This window comes from Fringilla coelebs (genome assembly GCF_963513975.1).
Source record: "Fringilla coelebs genome assembly, chromosome: 5".
Lineage (NCBI taxonomy): Eukaryota > Metazoa > Chordata > Aves > Passeriformes > Fringillidae > Fringilla > Fringilla coelebs.
The window spans coordinates 65,018,647-65,043,592 of record NC_140033.1 but is presented as its reverse complement, the minus strand read 5'-3'; the positions used below and the strand labels follow the sequence as shown (position 1 = coordinate 65,043,592).

The 24,946-nt window shown below is 43.3% G+C and overlaps 1 protein-coding gene across 3 annotated transcripts in view; it reads left to right on the top strand.

The window, feature by feature from the left end:
- Window positions 1-3,176: 3,176 nt before the first annotated feature.
- Window positions 3,177-24,946, top strand: part of BORCS5 (BLOC-1 related complex subunit 5) — a 66,420-nt gene continuing 44,650 nt past the window's right edge. For all 3 annotated transcript variants that reach the window (XR_014616153.1, XR_014616154.1, XM_084205745.1), the window contains exons 1-2: window positions 3,177-3,274; window positions 3,730-3,873. Coding sequence is in view for 1 of the 3 variants with exons in the window: in XM_084205745.1 (XP_084061871.1) it covers window positions 3,217-3,274; window positions 3,730-3,873 (202 nt within the window). In the remaining 2 variants the exon portion in view is untranslated. The remainder of the gene's footprint in view (window positions 3,275-3,729; window positions 3,874-24,946) is intronic.

The following is a 24,946-nucleotide window of genomic DNA, read 5'->3' as shown; positions in this document are numbered from 1 at the left end:
AACCACATCCACTAAGCTAGGAGAGAGCCAGCCTTGCCCAGCAGCTGCTGAGTTCCCTTACCACTGCAGTGGGAAGAAAGGGAGGCTGAGAGAGGGAGGATGGTGGGATACCATTAGCTCTTAGACATAATGCTAGGTCACTAAAGGTGTTCTCTGAAGAGCATCTCTCTGCTTTGGAGCCAGTGCCCTAAATGGTGAAACGCTCAGGCACAGATAAGATGAGCTTCTATTGTAATCTATTCTAATAGGTTGCAAAAGTACCTAGTGCAGCATACAGCCTACAGCTAGCAGCAGCTTCTGTTGGATTGGGGTAGCCTGGATCCCAGTAACACTGCTGAGGTGCAGTCCTCAAGAGATAGGAGCATCATTATTGTGTGAGATTAAATCTTGGTGGAAATTAGCAAAGGCAGCCAAGAGAAACAGTGCCAAGTTCAGTGCAGAGCTTTGGATGACTTTGGGCTTTGGGTGTGAGCAGAAAACAGGCTTGTTCAGAAACCAGCACGGGCCAGGGCAGCTCTCACTTATAGACAGTTCTTCTGTCACAGGCATGATGTGTTTGCTGATTTGACTGTCAAATATGAAAACAGTAAGTCTCAAACCTCACAGTATGTTTCCTTCTCATTTACACTAGTGGGTTTTTTTGAGTTTTTATATCTTGTTTCCCTAAGCCTGAGCTGCCTGTGGACTTTTGTTCTGGGCTGCTTTTCCCTCATTCTTGGCACATGAGTATATAAGGGCTGCTGGTGATGGGTGTTGCCCACACTACTTTGCTCTGTGCCCAGCACTTTGGGGTTTGGCAGGTTTGCCTTGGTACAGAAGAATTAATACTTTTAATTTAAAAAACCACACAATCACAGAATTGTTAGGGTTGGAAGGGACCTCTGGAGATCATCTAGTCTTGCCCCTCTGCCAAGACAGGGTCACCCAGAGCAGGTGGCACAGCAACCCACATTCCAGGTGGCTTTGGAATTTCTCCAGAAGGGAAGACTCCACAACCTCCCTGGGCAGCTGTTCCAGTGCTCTGCCATTCTCAATGAGAAGTTCTTCTTCATGTTGAAATAAAACTTCTCGTATTTTAGTTTATGGCCGTTGCTCCTTGTCCTGTCACTGGGCACCACTGGAAAAAGTCTGGTTCCTCCTCTTGGCACCCCTTTAAGATATTTATCTGCATTAAAGAGATCCTCTCTCAATTGTCTCTTCAGACTAAACAGGCCCAGCTCCTGCAGTCTTTTTGTAGCAGGGCATCTCACCCCTCACAAGAACTTATTTGTTAACTGGTCAGAGAACTCAAACAGGACAAGCTGTCTTGTAGTGGGTCATTCCGGGGCCATGGGGTTAACATGGGTCTGGCATCTCCCAACTGCCAATAAATATCTCACAGCCCAAAGTGAGATCTGGGAAGATAAACTGGATTTCTGACCTACAGACACCTCACTTTACAACTATACAAGCCACACCAAACTTCCACAAAGCAGAAATCTTCTACACATTTCCCTGGAAATGTGTGGAGTTTCTCCCTTGAGCAGGGACACTGCTTTGTGGATGCTCTCTTGGAGGCTGAGTGAAGGAATCTGAATGTTATGGACCTTTCAGTGGGAAGTTACATATAACACCTAAAACTATTTCTTTTGCTACCTTTAATAGAGGTACCTTGATATCGTGCACTGGTTTATGTTATGCTGTAATCTACCCCTTGTTGTTTTAGTTTTATACTAGTAATTCTGATTAAGGTCTTTTGTCTGTTTTGTCTGTTCAATAAATAATTCATTTTTATAAATAGACCTGATCTGCCATTGCTAAAATTTGCAGGCCAGAGGGAGTCCTTACATTTAAATGGTTGCCAAAATCTGAGCTAGGGCAGAGCTGATGTGAAGCTCCCACTCCTCCCATGGCACTCCTCTTATAGGAGAGATGCTCCAGACCCACGTGATCCTTGTGGCCTCTGCTAGACCCTCTCCTCACCACAAACTGGGAAATGAGCTCTCTCATCCACTTTGTTAGGTTAGAAACCCAACATTACTTTATTCATCACAGAGGTACATGGGTATTGCCTCACCAAATACGTGAGCAGTTATCAAAACTTTTGACTATTTATACATTTTGGTAAACGTGGGATTAGTACTCATTGGTTACTGGTAATGTAGTTCTCCTAATAATTAGTATTCTATCTTCTATTGGTTAATGATTCACTTGCTTTTCATGTTAATTAGTCCACATGCTCAGTTTTTCCTCTTCTTTTGGGTTAAGGAGTTTCTTGGGTTGGTGGCCTGTGATCAGTGGTTGGACATCCCCCGTACCGGAATTACCTTTTCCCAACTGGAGCCTATTTCAGCACAAATACTGAGCATCGCTGGCTGGACCAGGGAGGGGATTGTCCTGCTTTGCTCTAAGCTGCGTCAGCCTCACCTCAAATATTGAGTGAAGTTTTGGGTGTTACAGTATTGGAAAGACATTCAACTATTAAAGAGTGTCCAAAGAAGGGCACGAGGATGGGGAAGGGCCTGGAGGGGAAGCGTGTGAGGAGCAGCTGAGGGCACTCGGTCTGTTCAGCTGGAGGAGGCTGAGGGCAGCCATGGCAGCCACAGCTTCTGCTGAGGGGAAGAGGAGGGGCAGGCACTGAGCTCTGCTCTGGGACCAGGGACAGGAGCCGAGGGAACGGCTGGAGCTGGGTCAGGGGAGGGTCAGACTGGACAGCAGGGAAAGGTTCTTCCCCCAGAGGGTGTCGGGCACTGCCCAGGCTCCCCAGGGAATGGGCACGGCCCCAAGGCTGCCAGAGCTGCGGGAGCGTTTGGGCACCGCTCTCAGGGATGCACAGGGTGGGATTGCTGGGGTGTCTGTGCAGGGCCAGGGGTTGGACTCGATAATCCTTATGAGTCCCTCCCAACTCAGGATATTCGGTCACAGGCTCCTTTTTAAAGAAATATAACTTGTCCGGTAACACCGAGGTGCAGAGAAGGGGACACAGCACTACCAATATTGGCCTCACTAGTGCCGAGCAGCGGAGGAGGAGCATCTTCCCCGGCCGCACAGACCAGTGCCGCTCTGCCGCCCCCCAAGGCCCTGGGCTGCCGGCTCCGGCGGGGCAGAGCCGAGCAGCCCCGGCCCCGAGCGGGGCCCCGCCCGCCGGGCGGAGCCGCCTGACCCGGCGCAGCCGGAACCCCGTGGGCGGCGGCGGCGGCCCCCGCGCTGCGGCGGGCGGGGGACGGAGGCACCGCCATGGGCGCGGAGCAGAGCGCTGAGGCCGAGAGCCGCCCGGGCGAGCCCAGCGCCGCAGGTCGGTGCCTGGCGGGGAGCGAGGGCGCGGGGCTGTGCCGGCGCAGCGCCTGTGGACAAGGGCATGCCCGGCTGTTTCCTTGTGAGGGACAGCGGCTGTGGAGAAGGGAAGGGCTTGCAGAAGGGAAGGGCTGTTTCTCCGGGAGGCAGCGGCAGCGCGGCCCGGCCCTTCCTGTGACGGCGCGGGGGCACCGCCCGGGCCGGGGGAGCAGGGCCGGGGATGGGCAGCGCCCCGGGCGCGGTGCGGAGCTGGCGGGGGCCGTCAGCTGTGCAGGTGTTCCGGATCAGCTGTTCCCCGGAGGGGAGAGGGAAAGGAGCTCAGAGCCCTTCAGTGATCTCGGATATGTGCTGTAAAAGTCATGCATGTGCAATGTCGAATAGAGCAATATTCGCATAGGGTTGGATTCTGGTGCAATCTGGTTGTAAAGGGTTATTCCCTCTCCCTCCAATATCCAGCATCTCCGTTGCCAGCCAAGCAACGAGCAAAAATGGACGACATTGTGGTGGTAGCCCAAGGAACACAGTCCTCACGGAATGTCAGCAATGATCCAGATGTCATAAAACTGCAGGAAATTCCAACTTTCCAGCCCCTTTTGAAAGGTAAGTGATTGTTCTTCCTCTGTTTTTAAATGCCTTCTTTTTTTGTACCTATTGGCATTTGTGTATCTTGAGGTTTCTACTGAAATTCATATTTCTGTTCCTGTTTTTCACTTCCCCTCTTGTTTTAAACCTTACTCTCTTTTGTTATGCCATAATTAATCACAGTCTTCTAAACACTGGGTGAACTAGTTTAGAGGTGTGCTGGTAATGTTCTCTGCAATGGAACCATCTACTGTGACAAAACAGCTCCAAGCATACCAGCTTGCCCTGTACCACTGGTTGATGAGAGATACTGTGTTTTGTTCTAATATAAAATGGATGACAGTCTCCTGTTTTGCTCTAGTTTTTTAAAAACAGGCTGTGTGTTACTCTCAGAGTCATAGCTACCTGTGTGTGCGTTCAGCTGCTTAAAATCAAGGTACCTTGTGGGAGTTTTCAACACAGAGCAGATTTTATTTTTGGTTTTTTGTAGTGGGGTAGATGGGATGAGACTTTTCCTCCCACTCTTTTTTTTTTTTTTGCTTTCATCCCTTGCACTCATTCTTTGTTTCTTCTGTTCAAAGGAAAGTGAAGATTTCAATCATAGCTGTTGAGCCTGCAGTTTAACAAATAAATTGGCTTGTGTGTTTTGTGGCCTGGCTTCTAGCTATCTCTTTTTGAGGAAAGTGCAGAGTGGCCTTATTATCTGAAAAGGCAACACTAGAGGTAATCTACTACAGGTAGCATCACACCACCACTTTTTGGACAGAAAGTATTTACTTTTTGTTTGTTTGTGTATGCCTACTGCATGAGGGTACTGAAACATGACTAAAACTTGTAGACATTATTATAGCCTACTGGGCTATACATTTAACATTTTATTGGACACTATTTTATGAGTGTGTTCTGGATGTGCATGACACTGACTGCTGTTTCCTGCCAAAGGGGCAAAAAATAGAGAGGCCATGAAAAAAAGCAGAACATGCTTTGCCTGTAAAGCACATGCTTTGTCCTGCTTTGTATGTAAGACAGAACCAGGGTCATGCTAGTGACAGCTTGAAATCTAAATGCTGGAATCCAAATCCCTAAAAGAAATGAGGAAGTTTTAATATGAGAGAAAAAATTTAGAAGATGCCACAACACCTGGCATGGAAGTTGTTGTGTGTGTGTAAGAGTGTGATGACAAAGAGTTTCAGTTCCACCCAAGCTCATGAGCAAACCTGGGTTGCAAAAGACCTGTGGAAGGAAGTCCTGGGAAGTGAGACTGGTGATCACTTCCAGGGATGGTGTTCCTCTGAGGCAGTTACAGGTCGAAGGGCTGGGGCTGGAGGTGGTAAATGAAAAAGAACAGAGCAGCAGCCATGTAGCTGAGATGCAAAGGTTGGAGGGCACTGTCTTAGATAACCAGTCCAGGTCCTTCTGCTCCTAAATCTGCACCCTTTAAGTTGTCTTGGTGACTGAGTTGCTTTTTCTGGCCTTACTTTGGACCTGAAGCTGTGGATGTACGATAGAAACATTCTCTTCTGGTTTTGTCACTTGGCCTGCTGCTTCCCCTAGAGTCTCCTGAGACATGGTGACATCTCAAGAGTTTTGCATGCTGAATCGCTTTTGTGAACACCTTTTCCAGCCTCAAGTACTTCTTATTGTTTGAACAACCAGACTGTGATAATTGTGTTCACTACAGAAAGCAGTGTGGGCCTGCTGAGTAAGTTGACTCTTGAGAGATGGCAGATCTACCACAAGCCCACTTGAGAAACTGTTCTGTTTTGGATTGGTCTCTTATCTGTATTCTTCCCATCCAAGATTGTTTCTGGAAAGGTTGAAGAAGTTTCAAGATCTTTTAGGAGCTCATTTTAAAAGCTTGTGTCTTGTGATCTACCAGCTTGCAGGTGGACTTAGAGTTCACAGTGAAGTGGACTTCATTGTTCTATTCAGTTTCTCCTGGTCTAAGCAAAGCCAAGAGGTTTTATTTTGCTTTTGGGTTTCAAAAGGGGAATAATCATTAAATAAATAGACTAGCAAAGTACATGGTGATGTAAACACTGCATGTTCTTGAGAAAAAAATGCCCTTGTTCCTCCTAAGCCATAGTGAGGTGAGCTTGTGATCAGTGAACCTGGAAATCTTTACCATTGTGTGCTCTCACTTGCAAGAAGATGCCAGTGTCCTGTCCATTGCATCTTTCATGCTTTCCCTTGACTCCTGTAGGGAGAATTGCACCTCAGAGGTACAGCTGTGACCCCTTGTAACAAGTCCCTCTCCATATTTCTTGTAGGCTTACTTCAGGAACTGGAAAGCTGCTGTCAGGTTGCTCAAAGCTCTGTCCAGCTTGACATTGAAGACTCATGATCTGGACAGCCTGTTCCAGCCTCATCATAAAAATAATTTCTTCCTTATGTCCAATCTAAACCTACCCTCTTTGGTTTAAAACCTATGTCCTTGCTCCTTCATTGCAGGCCCAGACAAAAAGTCTCTTTCTTTCTTACAAGCTTTATTTGTCTCTGGAGGCTTTTTGGGGAAAGAAGCGTTTTCTTGCTTATGGCTAGAATTGTGCACTGGTAAAAGGTATTCAGCATGAAGAAGTAATAGAAACAGAGATTACTATATCACTGCAAAGGCACTTTGTGAGCAGCAAAACCTTCTTTACATACTGTGCCTCCTCCTGTTCCCATAGGATTTGTGATTAGTTTCCTCTCCAATCTCATTTCATGGTTCTTCAGGTTAGCTTGGTGTTATTGTGGCCATCTGAGAATCCTGACTGGTTGACAAAAGCTGCCAGATGGGGAGTGGCTGTCAGCTGCTGCTGGCAGGTCAGGGAGGACTGTGACCTCCCTCTGGTGGATCTTGTACATTAAAATTAACCCCTAAGTAAAACAGCACCTGTAGTAACTTGAAACAAACTTTTGGTAACTGTTCCCCTGTAAATACTGGTTATGTTTTTGTGCTGCTCTTTCCCTTGTTGTTTCCTCCTTGTTTGGAGGAAGCTGTTGTGGCAGCATCCCTTGGAAGTGTGATACTGAGTATTGAGCGTACTGTGAGTTCACTGAATATGGGCTTGTGGTTATTTAGAGAAAATTCAGCAACCCTGTTTTGTGTTCTGACTTATTTCTGGAGGAAACCTTAATACTAAAAGAACAATTTTAATGTTAGATATTTAGCTGTTGAGGCTGTTGGTGGTGCCTGCTTGGTTTTCTGCAAGAACTATAGTGATGTACTAGTTGAACAAGTAGTGATGATATTTTTGTTTCTGTTTTGTTTTGTGTGATGGTGTTTGGATTGTTGTGTGCAAATTCCCAGGAGAGCAGGGATTGTTTCTGTGAATTAAGCAATGTGATGATGTGCTGCTGGAGACTGGCCTATGAACAGTTCAGCCATGTCACATGCAAATTGCATTTGTCATGTGCAGCATGTCTTCTGTCATAGGAACTCCTCGTCCCTCAAGCACTGAGAAAAAAAGTCAGCAGAGGCTGCTGAGGCTCAAACCTGCATTCCCAGATGTATCATGTAGATGAGAGATGTCTTTTTTGCAGACACTCAGCAAGTTACTTATGCACTCCAATCCCCTTTGTTTTGAAGACCACTTTGTCTAACATAGGTGGTCTACATCTGACAGCCTTGTGGAGGGTATTGTGTGCAGCTCATTAGCATCCTGTAGCCCAGAATAACTGGATTTTGTCCTACAAATAATCCTGCTAGTTTTCTAAGACTACCAAGTAATGGGAAGAGGTTGCTCAGTAAGGTTGTGGCATTTCTGCCCATAAAGTTTTTAAGGGCATATTGAGCAAAACTCTGTAAGTCATGAACTGGAAGTAAATTAAGTAAGTAATTACATTAAGGAGTATACAGTGAGAACTTTACTTACTGTACTGCTTGTTACCCATATTTATTATTGTTATTTATTAGAAAGACATTTCATAAAGAACACAGTGAGACTTTTACTCTGAAAAGTCGAGACTGTAGTTTACCTGGAAGTAGTGCAACACTGAAACCCAGGTTACATGGCAGAAAGAGCAGGTCCAGCATAAGGAGTTTCCTTTTAGGCTCAATGTATTTTCAAGTGGAAAACTTGTCATATAATACAGCTGGTGTACATCTTCAGCTGAGAAGCACAGGGAGATGCTGACAAATCGGGGGTGAAACTTGTGATGCTGTACAAATGCTCTGTGGATCTTCCCTTGTCCTTCAGGGTAACACAAGCTTGTATTACCTTGAAATGATTGTTTATACTTTTATAACTTCCTTTATGAAGTCATTTTTCAGGTAGGAAAACTACTTGTCTAAAAAAAATGCCAGTGTATTTTTCTTTCTAGCATATTGTATAAAGGAAGGATAGATGTTTAGAGTTTACTGCATTTAAAACAAGATTTTGTCACATCTCACTCCTCAATATTTTCTTACATCCTCTCTTCTTCCCCTTTCCTCACTGTATGCTCCTACTTCAATTTATAGTGTAGAGAATTTAGCTAATAGCACATGTAAGTGAGCTTTATTCCTATAATTCTCTATACATGGTACTTGAATACTTTTATAATTCTGTGCCTTACAAGGAGGATCTGCTGCTTGCAGCTGCTGAGGGTATAGGCCTCTACTAGAATTTGAAACATCCAAGTTTGTTGGATGGACCCCATGCCCAGTATTTGTAACAAAATGTGCATGTTGGGTGGAAAGAAGTACCAGGAATGTGAGTACATCTGCCTGGTGAGTTTGAGCTTTTTTATTGTTGTTTTGTTTGTTAGTGGGGTTGTTTTTTAGGTGTGGTTTTGGTGTTTCTTTGGGTTTTTGTAGGCTTGTAGAGCAGTATTCTGGATTGTAGAGATCTCTCTCTCCATTTTGAATTCATGACTTGGAAGTAGCTCCTGAAATCAGAATCTAGAAGGTGCTTCAGTTTTGAGGAAAGGAGCTTTCCCTTCCAAGGACAGCTGAAGGAGTGGATGAAGATGATGTCTGACTTCCATGTATTCCTCAGTTGTTTGTGGGCTGTTTGGAGACCTGAACTAAGTCAGTTTTCTGTGTGAGAGGATTTGAGTCTGTGGTTCGACATTCTCCAGTCAATATGCTCAACACCCACAGGGAGAGCATTAGGAACTGCAGATACTGAGTTCTCTACCTTTCTACCTTCCCCAGCTGTTCCACACCCCTTGGTGTAGTTTGTGTGTTGCCTGATGAGCAGAGTGAGTGTAAGGTTGTCTGCCTAGGGGATTAGCCTGGCCTCTTCCTTGGCTGAGGACCTTGGAGCTCCAATTTCTACTTGCTGCATGGGAATAAGCTTTGGTCATCTCAAGTCACCTGCAGATCCTCCTTCCTTTACCTTCACAGAGCCTGGCAGAGGTCTTCAGCTGGCAGTGCAGCCCTTGGGGATATGGTAAAAGATGTGCTGAGCAAAATAACCATGTGGGAGGGAGTTAACTGTGTCCTGGCTTATCAATTTGCCACAGACTTCAATGAGGTGTATCTGCATGCTGGCCAGTGTACCTTGAAATCACTATTAACAGGCTAAAGTGAAAGGCAAATAACTGCTTACAACATCCAAAATATCCAAGTGTAATCATAAAATTCTAACAGAATGTGTACTCTATGTTGGGAGGAGACTGGAAATCAGATGCATCTGATTGATTAGGCAGAGGAGCTAGTGTGTTTTGCTGGAGGGTAGATGGTGAATCTTTCCAGACAAGGATAAGCATGTAATGGGAAAGTACATGGAGAACTCTTTTTTGTCCTCAAGGATTTTAGGCATCAAAATCTGGATAGAATATTTTCTTTTTTCTCTCTCTCCCCTTCACATTTGTGTACTTCTATTCAGCATTACTGCCTTGTTCACAAGTTAAGACTTGATGGAGTCTTTGACTGAGGGGCCAGTTAAATGTCTCACTTCTTTTTAATGTGTCTCTTAGCGTCTTTCTCTGATGGATATCCATCTGTTGAAGGTGATATTTTCTATCAATGAAGATTGCATGCAATGAAATGTTCATGTCAGAAATGTGTCTAGGAGATAGATTTATGTATCTCTGTACATCTGTACTGTACAGACCTGTCTTTACTCTATATACCAGCTGTACATGTGTAGATTGCTTCATGCGATGCTGTGTGACCGCCCCCACCCCTGCTAATATTCTTTCTCTGGACTGGTGGCTGGTTTTGGAATGTTTCTGTGTTACTGGACCAGCAGCAGCCCTGCATTGCATCACTTTTGAAAACTGAATGTTTCCATTTGATCTTAGGCTTTATAGGAATTAATAAGTTCATCCAAGTCAAGAAGGTTATTTGGTTTTGGGCCAGTTCGTTTATTGAGAAATATTGTGCTTACCCAAGAGGGTGTAAATTATTGCACCCTAATTACTGATTTTTTTCCCCCTATGGGCACTGGTTCAGTCATGTGACTACACTAGAGGTAAAAGATGAGAGGATGCTTCTGTATGTACTGCCTGTCTGCAGTTAACTGCACTTTCTGTAACATCACATAATTCAAAAACTCTACTCTTGTTATTTATTTCCTGCCAAAACACTATCAGCAGAATAGATTCCAGAATGTCATATTGTGTAAATAATAAGTGCCTTTTCTAATTAGTGTTTAACTTACTAAAATAGTATAAAAATGAAAAGCGTTTTAAGGTACAAATGTAAAAGCAGGTCTTCTCCAGCCCTTAGCCTTATTATCAAAGCAGTGTGGTGGGAGCTCAGCTTTAACCATGTTCTCTCTGGATAATTGTGTAAGATGAGATCAACAGCTGACCAATAAAGCACAGGTCAGCAAGCTCATTGTTATGAAACCTTGAAGTTGAGAATCAAATTTGATCTGCCTCTCTTCCTTTCTTAGGGCATCTTAACAAAAGGGAAAATAGGAATTTTGTGGTTCATTTGGCTTAAACAGTGAGGTCTGACATACTGAATATTCCCTCTATTTTCCATGTGGGGCTGGCCATGGTGTGGTTGGCTTGTTGACACCCTTGCATGCATAAACCAGAAGATGTGCAATTGCAGATTGCATATTGAACCCTGAATGCAGATGATCTCCTGGACATCCTGATTTTCAGTTTGCAGTAGTAGCAAAGTGATAAGTAGTAATGTTAGTAGGGAGTGGAATTGCTGCCTGTTGTAGCTGTGCGTAGGCACTACTCTGCCAGCATGCCTGCAGGCTGAGCTAAGGGGCTCCAGGCAGCCTTTGGTGGGAGCTGCTGAGACTGCTCAGCCTGTGGTCATCCTTGGAATACTGTAATACTTATTAGCGTGGGAGATGTTTTTCTTTTCATGGTGAAATTCTTATCTTTCAGCAATCTTATTCCACTTGAGAAGTTCTGAGGATAGCACTGCAGCAATGTGGGCACCTTCTGTGTGAGCTGGTATCTTGGATGCTTGTGGAGTTTTTTGTTTGAGGTTTTCCTGTATGTGTGTGACTATTTACATAGGTGCTTTTACCTGTGTTGCACATGTCTACTTCTCTCATGTTTCAAAATATTTACAGTATTACAATTATTTGTGTCATTGTGGCAATAATTTCGAAGAAGGCACGATATGCCCAGGCTGCCCCTTGTGTGTTCATTAAATGCAAAACATGCAATATCTCCTGCCTGCCTGTTGTATTAAAGACCCACTATGAGTATGTTTCTTCATGTAGTAAAGAGTTGAAGGGCAAAATTAAGTGCACTTGCTATTTATGAGAGCGTTTTTAATGAGGTTAAGGGCAAACAGTAAAAATACCAGGCTGCTGTTTGAATACACTTGTATGGGGTTTTTGTTGTTGGTTTGTTTGGTTTTTTTTTAATATGCTGATGTATATAGAAATGACACTCTTGAAAAGATAGGCAAGTCTGTACTAACACAGTGAAAACTGAGACTCTGGGATCCTGTGCTGCAGTTGTTAGTTAGGATATCCCTTAGAAGTCACTTGTGTAACTTAGACAGCAATATTGCAGTGTGAAGTGTCATTCAGTGTTGCAGTAAAAGACCTGAGAAGCTCAGACATTAAAGTTAGATTATTTTCACCATGCTACATCAGCATGGCAGTGATGTATTTGTACCCAAGGGAAAGGTATAACAGCAAGTGGAATACTGGGACAGCAGCGCTGGCTGTTAGTAGGTAACTGCTGTGCAGGGGAAATCTGTGCATTTCGTGCCTTGGGAGTAAGGAGGTGCACCAGCAGTCCTTAAACTCAGGCTTGCAGTGTGCTTTCTCTGTTTTCTGTTTGCTGTTTTTTACCCCGGTGGTTAAGAAAATGGATATTGAGGTAGGAAAGCTTGCAGTCTAGGTAAGTGCCACAGGGTGTCAGTGGAGTACAAAAGAAGTAGCAGACGTGTTTGAAAGTGGGTGGAAACCTTGCTGAAACAGCATGCTGGAAACTGCTTTCTCTTCAAGCTCTTTCCATGAACATTTGTGTTCTATTTGCACTGGTACCAAGTGACCAAGGTCTTGGTGACCTTGCTGGGTTCGGTACCCATTGGACCTGTGAGTTGAGCCACACAGTGCTTTTTTTACTGAGAGGTAGCTACAGGCTGAAACAGTACTAGGTCTGTGAGGAGGAGGTGGTGCAGTGATCTTCAGCTGAAAAACTTTCAGAAAGCTTTATGATCTTGAAAAATAGAAATTTGGGGTGCCACTTATTTTTGGGTGTTGTTCTAAGTATGTGTGGTAAGAAAATGTGTATATAGATCAGCAGTAATTCAGGTGAAGGAATTTGAGGTTCAGAGGCTGTCTGTGGCTCTTGATCCTCACCTCAGTACACCATCTGTAATAGGGAGTTCTTGACAACATTGTTTTGATCATAGGTGTGTTGAAGACCAAGGTGATCTCATGCCAAGAGTGGTGCATAGTAAGTGCTTCCCTGGTGGCCCATTGTGCTGAGGAAAAATGTTTATTCAGTAGATGGAATTCAGGAACTGTGTCTAGAAAATGATTGCAACACTCTTTCTTCTCCCCAGCTCAAAAATGTTCAGTTCAACAAGGTCTTCTTTCTAGTTTATCACCAGCCCTACAAACCAGTGTTGCTGCAGGAGTGCAGATCGTGGGATGAACTGCATGAGGGGAGAGACACAAAGTGAGAAGGGGAAAGGGAAAGAAGTAATGTGTCTGTTAAGTGATAGCCTAAAATTCCAGGCTTTTACCCCACCTTCCTCGTGTATGAGTACAGGTAATCTCACATAAATGAAGACATTTGTTTGGGAGAATCTTTGTATTGATCACATATGTCTGTTTAGCTAAATCCAGTGCTTTGCTAATTCCTAAGTTATTTTTAGGAGAGGGAGTGTGGAAGAGGAATGTCTTGAACCTTAATCTCTCTTGCCTTTGAAATGTCATGAAGGTATCTTGTGTCCAGTCTGTCATGCCAATAAAAGCCCTTTGAGTTGGCAAGGGATTCATGTGATTCTCTTCTCATCAGTGCATTAATGGGAGGTCTGTACCACAACATCTGGACATCAGCTGTAGAGTATTGTCCTTCACTATATGCTACCCAAACCTTCTGGTGCTTGGGAAGGTTGTTGGTGCACACCAGGAACTTAAGATTATAACCTATTTGCATATAACCATTTAAAAAAATTTAAAATGCTAATATAGGCAATGTTACTGCTTGCCTGGAGTTGTTCTTGGTGAGACATCATGCAGAATTACTTGGGCATGTTCTCCTCCCCCTAATCTCAGCTGTCCAAAGTGAAATCCCTGGCAAGGCGTGCCTCATCAGCACATGGAATTTGGTGTAAAAGTACTGGAGTCTGAGTTTCCCCATTTAAAATTCAGTCTTTCTGCATACTTTTTCTAAACTTCTGTGCCAGCTACCATGGATGGGAAGCCATGTTTCAAGTTAAAACAAGAAGCATAGTGCCAAGGAAAACCCTTATCCTAAAGAACCCTATATTGGCTGGCCAGACAAGTGATTCTCTTCCTACTGTGTTTTCTCTCTGCTGTGTCCTTATTGTGGTGGATTTTCTGCTGTGCATCCTCCACCTTCTCTCTGACTGTTGTGTGTCATTGGAAGCTGACCTAGGATCTCCCGGACTGGAGATACCATTTGCAGTTGTGGTGCTGTAAATGGAATGCTTCCAAAGAGCTCCTTGGATAGTGTGATGTTATGGACCAGGGAATTATAAATCATGGTCATCAAGAGACTTCAAAAACCATAATTTTCACTGGTAGTGTTTCAGTGAGTAACCCTTTGCTTTTAGCTCTTAGTCAGACTAAGATGGTGTTGACGAGCTCCAGGAAGAGCAAGTTGTGGTGATGCTTCACAAATTTTGGATAAAATTAAAGTGTTCCTTTTGATACTGTATCAAACACAAATAAAACTACTGGAAAGGCACTACTGACACTCCTGGTGCTGGCTGATCTCTCTGCAAGGAATGGCTCAGGGTTGGCCTCAGCTGGCTCAGGAGGAGGATGGGAAAAAGGTTGGTCAGAATTTTATCCATTCTCATTCTTTGTAGTAGGAGTTTTGGAAGGTTTCTGTCAGCTAAACCTTCAGCTAAACCTGTCAGCTAAAGCCTGAACCTAAAGGGGATGCTTGGCTTTCCTTTTAACCCTGAAGTCTTGACTTCATCTGATTAAAGAGAGCCTTTATCTGTAATAGGAAGTGGAAGAGATACTGGAAATAACACTTCTTAAGTACTGCATGCTGCTTTGCCTCCCATGAGAGCAAATCTTACTTTTGCTGTGATGTGAAAGTAGCAAGATGCAGGTGATTGAAATGGAAGTACATATTTGCATTTATACATTTGCAGAAGCAGGACAAATCAGGATGGAGTACTTACTCTTGGTTTTGGTTGTCTCCCCTTCAGGGAACTTGTCACCAATTTTAGTATGAACTGAAATTTGGAGTCAGTTTGGGTGGTGGCTGAATTGCTTTTTTTTTTGCAATAGTTTGAAGTTCCCCACTGTTGTACATTCCCTCAGTTATTCATCTGATTTATTATGTTCTGTGGTAGAGAAGACAGAAAGAATTTGTAGATTAATCACTTGGAACATAAATGATTTCTTTTGTCTAATGATCTCTATTATGACAACTGATGATTAAGCCACAGTGGTGTTTTAGACTTTCACTTCTTTATTTTAAATGCCAAATGCCTTTTACTACTATCTGAATCCAATTACTTTTGTGGTCAATGTTTGCATATGTATTTAGATGAGAAATGTGAAGGCTTGGCCTAGATTTTAATGCCAGACAATGGGACAAATGTGGTCGGAGCAGAATTATTTTTCATGTCATAGCTCTTGCCTGTGCAAAGAAAATTGTGATGGTATGTCAACCTTTGTACAACTTCAACTTGCAGAAGGAAGCATCTAAAAAGGTTAAAGTTTTGATTGCATCAACTATTTAAGATGTAAGTAAAAATAAAGCAGTTTTTTTCGCTGTGAAACAACAGGAGTGTGAGTTAGATACTGAAGTACTGTACTGCAGGAGTAGGATTGATGTGAAAAAGGGTGATCTCTCTATAAAGATACAATGAAATGGTTGAGTGAGTTGGCTAAAAATGGGCTGTGCTGATCTGCCATCATGGTCAATGTGCAACAGGGAAAGATAAGGGCAGTGCATTCAGGACAAAAGAAAAGGTAGGAATTGTTAAATATTAACAGATTTGGTAGAGTTTTGGGAAAAGGTGAGAAACAGGATGTTTGTTTTCCAACCTCCAATCAATTAATATTTAACCAGTGGTCCTGAGTGACTCATCTCTGCTCCTTGTAAACAAAATTTTAAGATGAAAGGAAGATGGGGTGACCAATGTAACCAGGGAATTCCCTAGGAAATAAAAAAGGAAAAATGCTTCTGGCAGGCAAGGAACTTGATTTGGCTCACCATGGGATCTGGCAGGCACTTTGGCTGGTGTGGGAAGAAATCCCAGGGGTTGTGGATGGAGGTCATGTGGGCACCAGCTGAGATCAGCTCTGCCAGCTGTCCCACTTAGGTACTTTAGGACTAAGGCAAGCACATATCCAAAATTAACTTCTGGACTTGGTGCAGGAGAAGATATGTGCAGGATTTATTGAGCCACTCTGGCTTCCCACAGAATGTCCCTTTTGGATTCACTGATGCTTTGCTGACCAACATACTCCTCAGGAAAGTGGGGCAGGGTGGTTATGACGCACCGGGTGGTGATGCTGTGGCAGGAGCAGAGACAGCTGGACTGGTGGACTTGCACCTTTGGGGCTTTTGTACAAATATTTTGTATTCTGCTCTTTAATCCTCAGTTTGGTTTGGTGATTTTTCCAAGAGCGAGGGTGAGCAGAACAAGCTAAACCTAATGGCTGGGGACTCTTTTTCCTAAAACCAGCAGAATTGGTCTTTACTTTGGAAAGCTGCCATCCAGAAGGAACTGAAGTTGGAAAAGATAAAACATGCTGAGACTGTTCATAAACTTTTTGTTTAGAAACTGTTTTGATGCCAACTATTTTGATGGTTTTGATTTTCTCACTCCCTTATCTTCCTAACTGAAGGAGCTTGGTAAGAAAACAAAACCTGTACTACTTCTAGTTTTAACCCTACTGAAGTTTTTCAGAAGACTGATCAAGTTCTCTGCTGTGCTAAACTGCCTCTTAATTATTCAGATTGCTAGGCTTATTTTTCTTGCAAATCAAAATAAGGTACGGTGAAATAAAGATAAAAGTATATTACTGTATTGTTCAAGCCCTAAATATCAGAAAATAAAATGAAATAAATCTTGTTATGCAGCTGAAAACCACAGAAATCTCTCTCTCTTCTGTCATTTCTTCAGCTTCTAGTCAGTACTACCATACCTTCAGTGTAATTTGGGAGAGTGTGTGGGTTCTTGCTTCTTTGACTGATGCCTCTGTGCATGTAAGAGCAAAATTAATGTGACTTATTCTCGAGTGGTTTTCACTTCCTGTGGCCCATCACACTGATTACATCCCCTCTGAAATAGTTCCTTTGCAAAATGGGGCCACAAATGCACCCCTGCATGAAATAGAAGGGATTTGAGTTGCTGGCATTTGGTGAAAAAAATAAAAAGAGATTTTCTAGTATGTATTTTCAGGCAGAGGCATTGCTCAGGCTTGAGGGGATTCAATGGATAATGTGCTAAATTAAATATGTCAGGGTGCACCTAATGTTTTTGTTGCATAAGACTAAATATGGGATTGTTTCTTGAAATTAAAGGTAAGTTGTCTATTTTACTGTTATTGCTCATTCTGTGGCTGGTGTAAATGGAGCTGATGCCTCAGCAGGACAGAGGCAGGGAGAGGAGAACTGAGTTTAGCCTGGTATTTACCAGTGACCAGAGGGTGTTGTTCAGTCTCTGTATTCAGCTTTAAATGTCAGGCAACAAACCATGTACAACCTTGGTACTTGTGAATGGCTTATAGCAAAATGGGAATTATTTTAAATGTCTTTCAAATATATGGTAAAAAGTCTTTGAACCTCAGCATAACAGTCTTTATATAAGCACGTGTAATGCTTAGGTAACTTTTTTCCTGAAATTTTAATAAAATAAGCAATTTTCTCCTAAGCATTAGACAAATTGGTATTTTCCATGAGCAAGTCTTGGATGTATATTTGCCTGTTTTCACTTAGCACTTATATTTACTTACAATGCCCCTTCTCCAGGCCTGTTTCCCTCTTCTCATTAATAGGGCAGTTTCCGGAGAGTGTCTGTGACAGGAGCAGCTCTTCAGATGTGCTGGGACTGTTTCCTGTGAAAGATAGGAGTGGATAGGTTGATATGGTGGCTCAACCCTGGCTGAAGGTCAGATACCCATGAAAGCCACCCTATCACTCCCCTCCTCAACTGCATAGGGTAGAGGAAATACAACAAAAGGCTCATGAGTTGAGGGCAGAGATATCACTCATGGGCAAAACAGACTAGACATGGGGAAATTAATTGAATTTAATACCAGTCAAAATCAGAACACTATAATAAGAAGTAAAACAAACCTTAAAAACACCTTCCCCTCACCCTTCCTTTCTTCCTGGGCTCTACCTCCTCCCTGCCGAGCATCACAGGCAGACTGGAATGGGGGTCATGGTCAGTTCACCACACCTTGTTCTGCCACTGCTCAGGGACAGAGGTTGGAGACCTTTCTGTGCTCCACCAGGGAGTCCCTCCCATGGGGTGCAGTCCCCTCAGGAACAGGCTGCTCCAGTCTGGGTCCCACACAGGGTCACAAGTCTTGCCAGCAAACCTGCTCCAGTGTGGGCTTCACTCTCCACAGCCTCCTTCAGGCATCCCCCTGCTCCAGTGTGGGCTCCTCCAGGAGCTTCAAGTGGATCTCTGCATCCCCATGGACCTCCGTGGGCTGCAAGGGGCACAGGGGAAACTTCTGCCCCTCCTTCCTCACTGCCCGCAGTGTCTGCAGGGCTGTTCCTCTCACCTGTTGTCACCCTGCTCTTCTCTGGCAGCAAATGCTTCCACTCAGTAACTTCTCTGCTCTGTAAATCCATTATGCCAGAGATGTCACCAGCCATCCCTGATGGGCTCAGCCTCCTGGAGCCCATGGCATTGGCTTTGCTGGACATGGGGGAAGCTTCCTGCAGCTTCTCACAGAAGCGCCCCCTGTAGCCTCCTCTGCTCCCAACACTGGCCATGCCCACCCAGGGCAGCTGAGGAGCAGATGGGCTGAGGGCACACAGGTTGCTGTCCCCCTCCTCAGCCACAGACCTGTGTGCCTCCTGCCGTGCTGAGGTGGAGCAGGCACAGCCAGAAAAGCAGAAGTAACACGGGGTGAGATGCAGTGAGCAAAGCGGCTGGATCCCCTTTCTGAGCACTAGGGAAAGAATCAGTGCCAAAGTTCTAGGTTGTAACAAGCCTTAACACACTGATGTTGGCTGTTCTGTCAGTGCATTTCTACTCCCTCTGTTGTTGGTAAAGTAAGGTAGTACAATGACAAACTCGCTGCACAAACTCTGTTGTCCATCTAGAACTGTAAGTTCAGGGAGGAGTGAGTTCTGCTGGTGAGCTCTTAAGTACTGTTTCATTAAACTTTGGTTAAGAGCTATTGCTATACCACTTTATACTTTCAGCTGTGGGATATTTTCTCTTGAAATTAAGCCAGGATGTGCCCACTTGCACCAAGTTGTGTGCAAATGCCTTTTTTTCCCTTGAGTCTCAGTTATCAAAGTTTGGAATTTACTGTACCTTGTAACCATTTTTATTAATTTAACACACTAGCCTTGTTCCAGCCAAAATGTTGGTCATGAAACAGTGCTAAGAAATTTTAAGCTTGCAAGAAAATTTTGTATTTCTTCCACAGGAAGTGTAATAAGTGACCTTAAAATAGTGTCTTATCTCATGTTTATACTGAACTTCAACTCTTGTTTATCTATTTTTTTTCTTATGAAAGGAATGAACATTCTTTCAGTCCTTAAGGATCAGAGACCTGAAAGACTCCTGTGTTAGTATGTTGTTCTTCCTTGTATTTTTTTCTTCACAGTGACATTTTAGGACTTGCCTACCTGAAAATCCTTATCCTTAAAATACAACTGAAGTAGGATGTGTATTGGTGAAGGAGCAGCTGCTCTCTTTGGAGGTCCCTGTAATTCCAGGGACACTCAGAGCCAAGGTTGCTGCAGCTGGAGGATGCTCTCATCTGAGCTGCTCCCTTACAGGTGATGGTGTAGATATTGTTCTTGTAAAACAGGTCAGGAAATGGAGATGTGCTGTGTCATTGCCCTAAAAACCTTAGTTTTGCACATAGTTTGGGTCAAGACAGATGATTTCTTAACAGATTAGGTGTCTTGTTGGGTTTTGTTGAGTTAGGTTTATTTTTTGGCTTTGGTTTCAGCAGTGAGCCTTTGAAACGAGACCTGGGATTTCTGACTATAGTAGAAAAGCAAAAAAGTTAAGTAGCTGGTTTTGGTTTTCATAAATATTTATCATTAGGCAGAAATGGATCATCAAGACTTCTGCACATTAGGAAGCAGTAGGACAAATGACAGTGCCAACATTTTTTTTTTGCCTTATTCTTTAACTGTATGCTCCATGGGGCAAAAGACAGAGCCACTTAACAATGGGCCCTAATGTTCTAAATGGCCTCAAGTTTCATCGTGGCAGCTTTTTATTTGGAGCTGAGCTAGGGAGGTCACCTCAGTATTCTTGGAAGGGCGCTGTTGTGTCTTCACTGAAAAGCCCACACAGAAGGATGATTCCATCAAAGACTCTTAAGATTTTAAAGGCATTTGTTGCCTGAATATAGGTAGGGGTTAACCAGTGGTAAAATGTACAGATTAGTTCACTTCCTTACCTTCTCATTCTCTTGTGAAGGGACACTGTAAATATACTGAGGGGATCTCTTTTCTCCAGGAGGGTATACTTACTGCCCAAACCTGGAAAGGGAAAAAAATGTTTAGATTGATTTTTTTAATTGTTGTTTTTGGGGTTTTTTTGTTTGTTTGTTTGTTTGTTTTGTTCTTACAATATAGAAGACAATTAACTGCTGTAGCCCCAAAGAGCTCTGTTCTTCTGAGGTGTCATTGAGGAGTTTGGCATGATACTAAATATGCTTGCCCTCAGGCACATTCTTGTTCCACAGTTAATGATTCTGTCTAAAGGAGATGCTGTAGCTAATGGATTTTTAAAAAACTATGTGAAGTGGGTTGTACTTAAGTCCCGTCCCCCTACTTTGGGATAATAACCATTGGTTTGTGTTAGGAAGCTGTTCTGTATTGAGAAACTTGTTCCTCAGGTGGAATAACTTACAAACCTTTGACATATCTCTGTTTAATTTTTTTTTTTTTTTGTTTTGGGATGTTGGCATCTTGCAGTGAAACACATAAAGGTGACTCCTGTGATGTGCTTTGTTGTCTCTGGTTCTGGGAACAGTTAAATTAAACAACAAGAAAACTACTTTACTTTTAAGAGCATCCTAAACCACTCTAGTCTTTTATTCAGCAACTATCTGTCCCTTTTCAGTGAATGTTGAAAACACACTCACAAAGTTGAATTATCACTGTCCCCTGCTTCAGATGCAAATAAACAGTCATTGCATACTTGTTTTCTGATGTCTTTGAAAGGAAGCTATTTCTGCAAAGTGAATACAATCTCTCTGTTATCTGAGTGAGCAGCTATCCCAGTGCATGGCTGAATTCATCCCTGCACAGAGAGGATGCCTGGAATATAGTTCAGAAATGTTCTAGATTCATCATTTCTTAATAGACAGATCAGACTGATCCATTAGTTTTGCTTTTTGGGCACATCTGGTAAACCAGCCCTCATGGAAGATGTGAAAAAGTAAAATAAGGAAACCTGCTACTTTTTTTCCTTTTTTCCCCCCTTCTTAAATGAACATTTGATTCCTATCAAAATAACATTTGTTGCCTTGCAATCATATAGCCCTGTATTAAACTGAGGCTATCACTGAAGAACTGCAAGTTTAAAGGGTATTTGCTCTGAAAACTTGCAGAAAGCAAAATTCCTCTGGCCTGTGTGTGGAAGGTGCTTGGCTTGGGCTCTGCCTGTAGGATGGGTCCCATGGGGCCTGTTGTTCACTGCTTCTGTGCAGGTTGTACCTAGGGTTCCTGGAGTTCATTTGCCTGTGCTGATGGATGGGAGAACATTAAAGTGGTGCTGTACATAGCTGGAACACTGCATGGAGAGGCTGCTAAGAGAGGCTGGTGGCCCCTCCAAGCCAAAGTGAGATGGTCTGGCTCCTCAAGGTATACACAGTAGCTGATGTAATAGCTCCCTCCTGTCAAAGGAAGAGAATACATCCACCCACATTCCTCCTTGGCATGTCCCTCCATCCTCACCGAGTCTGACATTGACCTGACCCTGTGTGAAACTGATTTGTGTTGCTAACCTGGCAGAGAATTCTTGTTGTGCCAGGTTAATTTTTGACTGTTAATAATCTGCTTTGCTCTATTAGACAAGGGCCAGGGCTGGTGGAAGAGAGGAAGTGAATGCATGGCCACCACCCCTTTGTGCCAGTGATGAACCTTTGGGAGGGCTCTGATAGAGCTTCATGCCAAGGCTTTGCTCTCTGGTACTGAGTGTGGCTGTTTGATGACCCAGTCCCTTCCCTTTACTGTGTGCTGGTGCCAGTGTTTGTTTGGGTGATGTGCTGAAATGTGCTGACACTGCCATGAAACTGTGGTCTCCAGGTGTGATAAAAAAGCTTTCCTTGTTTTTCCCTTGGCGGCAATCATGTTTCACAGAGAACTGAGCTCCCTGATGGCATTAGCCTGGCAGGTGTGTTCAGGTGTCCCGTGGAACCCGAGTTCCTGCTCAGAACTCCAGGGTGCATCCATACTTTTAGATGAAGTCATGGCTCCCACATCTGATTGCAGCATTTGCTGAGTAAAATATATCTAGTACATCATATTTCTGCCATTTATATTGTCAGCCACTTGTATATTGTCCATTTCAGCTGAACTGTTTATTTTTATCAGCAAACTACAGTAAGAAATTTGGACTCAACAGTAAGTCCCTGGTGGAATAAAATTAGATTTTCATTTTTTTTTGGCCATGACTGCAGTTGTTCTGGATATCAAAGACACTCTTAAATTCTTTTTTGTTTTTAATGACATTGAATAGCCTGTTCATTCTTGGCTGTTGTCTTCTATTTCTCCCCCTTATAAGTGATTGCACAACTTGACATTAAAATCAATAATTCCTCATTGATAATTGCTCTCAGGCTATGACATCAGGATTTTCTGGAAATATAAATTCATAGTGCTGATAGCAGACTATATGATTTCACTCTGGAAACTGGCCAGTACAGTTGGATTCCCTGATGTGCAGGAGATGATACAACATGACTGTATATGTGCCTGACACATTTGGTCTGTGTTTTCGAGGGACTGATGTGTTACAAGAGCCCAGTCTGTAATTCAGATACATTCTGATGAAACCAGAGCACCTCCTTGCTATTAACTGCTGGAATATTTTGCTGTTCTTATTCAGCTGTCCTGTTTTCTGCCTTTGCATTATTTATTTTTGCCTAGCAGAGTGAATAAGTGCTTTTTCCAAATATTGCTGCAGGGATTAGTCTGCCACAGGCTTTTTCCCTCTGGCATTCCCACAGTTCCTGGCAGTTTAATACCTTTAGGAGGCCTGGTGCAGACCTGCATTGAGGCAGTGCTCTGCTCTGAAGCAGATGTGTTCACAAGGATTATCAGGAACATTCTTTGCTTGCACGTGGGTGGAGTGGGCTCAGTGTTTAAGTGAGACAGACCGCGGCAGGCGGCTCCAGAAGTTAGGAATTGCAATTAGATGCTGGAACAGTCAACCACAGGATGCTGCTGGGGCCAAGAATTTAACAAGGTTCAAAAAGGAGTTGGATGTTTGCTTAGGGGTTAGGAATAGAGGGAGTTGTCAGAATAAATGATTACCAAACGTTTTGGAGGGAGTCTCATGCCTTGTATTTTTGAGTCTGTGCTGGCGAGGTTACCTGTCTTCTACTGATGCCTGGGCTCCTAATATTTCTATTAAGGACTATTAGTGTGATCAGTATTATTCATTCCTCCTAGGGTGCGATGCAGCACTAGTCAGTCCTCTAGTTATGATCCACTTTGGCAGTTCTCTTTTTGAAAACTATGCCTGAGGCTTTTGGGGAACTGGGAAAATTAAAATTGCACGCAGGTTTGGTGTGCAATGCATTTCCAACCTCTTGGATTTATGCACTTTGGGGGAGGGCTGCTTGTGATAGGGGAAGGTACATACACCCTCAGCAGTAATACCATTGCTGTGAACACCCAAACTGCCTTGGGAAGGAGTAGATTTGGGTGTTAGGGACTAACTTTTAGGCAGTGCAAGGAAGTCTCAAACCAGAGTAGTGGGGCAGAATCATTCTCAGCTAATAAAGTTGTTAAGTATGTCCCTGAGCTCGGGCTGTGTATTTCCCCCAGACCTCAGCCTTTATCTTTTGCAAGAGCCTATAGTGGGCTCTGTAGCTTTGCCTGCTTGTTCAGCATTGGCTTGTACCTCTTCACAAAGCTTTTTAGTTTCAAACGTGTGCATTGTACACACCTCAAGCACTGCAGTGGTCTTTGGGGAGTGGCATGAGCACAGCAGGTTTCATCTCCTGACCTTCCAGCTGGCTCGCCAAGTTCAGTTGGAGCTTAAAGCTGGTTGAAGGCAGTCTTGTTTTCCCTACTCCCTTGTGTTATCCCTGCCTCTCATGCAGCCAGACAGGGAGCTGAGCCAGCTGAAAACTTAACCCTACCCTCTCTAAAACAACACTGGTTTCTCTCAATCTCATTTCCCGAACTAGCTTTCCATGTAGCTGTACAAGCACAGTGATGTAAAGGAGAGGTCAATATAGTGTATTTGGGTTGCATAGGGGGATGTAGGACAGCAGCTCTGGCTTAAATTGGCCTGCCTTGTATGCTGAAGTACAGTGTTTCTTCCAGCAATCCTGAACACAAATACAAAGGAGAAATAAGTTTAGGGCTTTATACCCTTACTTTAAGTGTTTGAGCTTAGGCTTCCATGAACTGTCCTCATTCTTCAAGGGGTTATTTATTTATTTATTTATTTATTTATTTATTTATTTATTTATTTTCCTGCCAACTTTAAGAGAAAAGAAAATAAGTAAAAAATCCTATAGGCCAATTCCATTGCTTTTGGATAAAAATGAAAAGGACAGAACTTTCATTCTCTTTCTATGCTTGCTGTAAAGACCTCTTGCAAACAGGGGCAGTGATATTGTCAAGGGCTGCTCATTAATGTTTTCTATAGCAGCAGTATAATTTCTTGATAGTTAAATGGCAGGATTTTACACTGTGCTTCTACCAGTTTTAAAAAATTTCCTTAGGAAATAAGAATAGAATGGAAAGAGACTTCCAGTATTTCAGGGGTGAAAGAAAGGATGAAAGAATGAATGAAACCTTGCAGCATATGGTCTAATGGTTGTGGGGAAGATGACATTTGGCTGTAGGGAAAGTCACCATTTTAAAAAGAATTTCAGTGATGTGAGTCAAAGACGTGGTACCTTCAATATGTCGTTAAAGAAGGAAACTTGAGTTTCTTTACACCGTGATTTTTGTGTTGCAGCCATAGTTGAGAAGTGATTTGTTTCTCCAGAGTTAGGGTTTTCTGCCCTGTGTTTCCAGCCTGTCTCGGTGTCTGGCAGTGGCTGGGTGAAGGTTAACATCTGGGATGCAAACTGCTTCCTCTTTTCCAGGTTCTTTGCTGACATCACCACTCTCTTGAATGGAACTCTTGCAG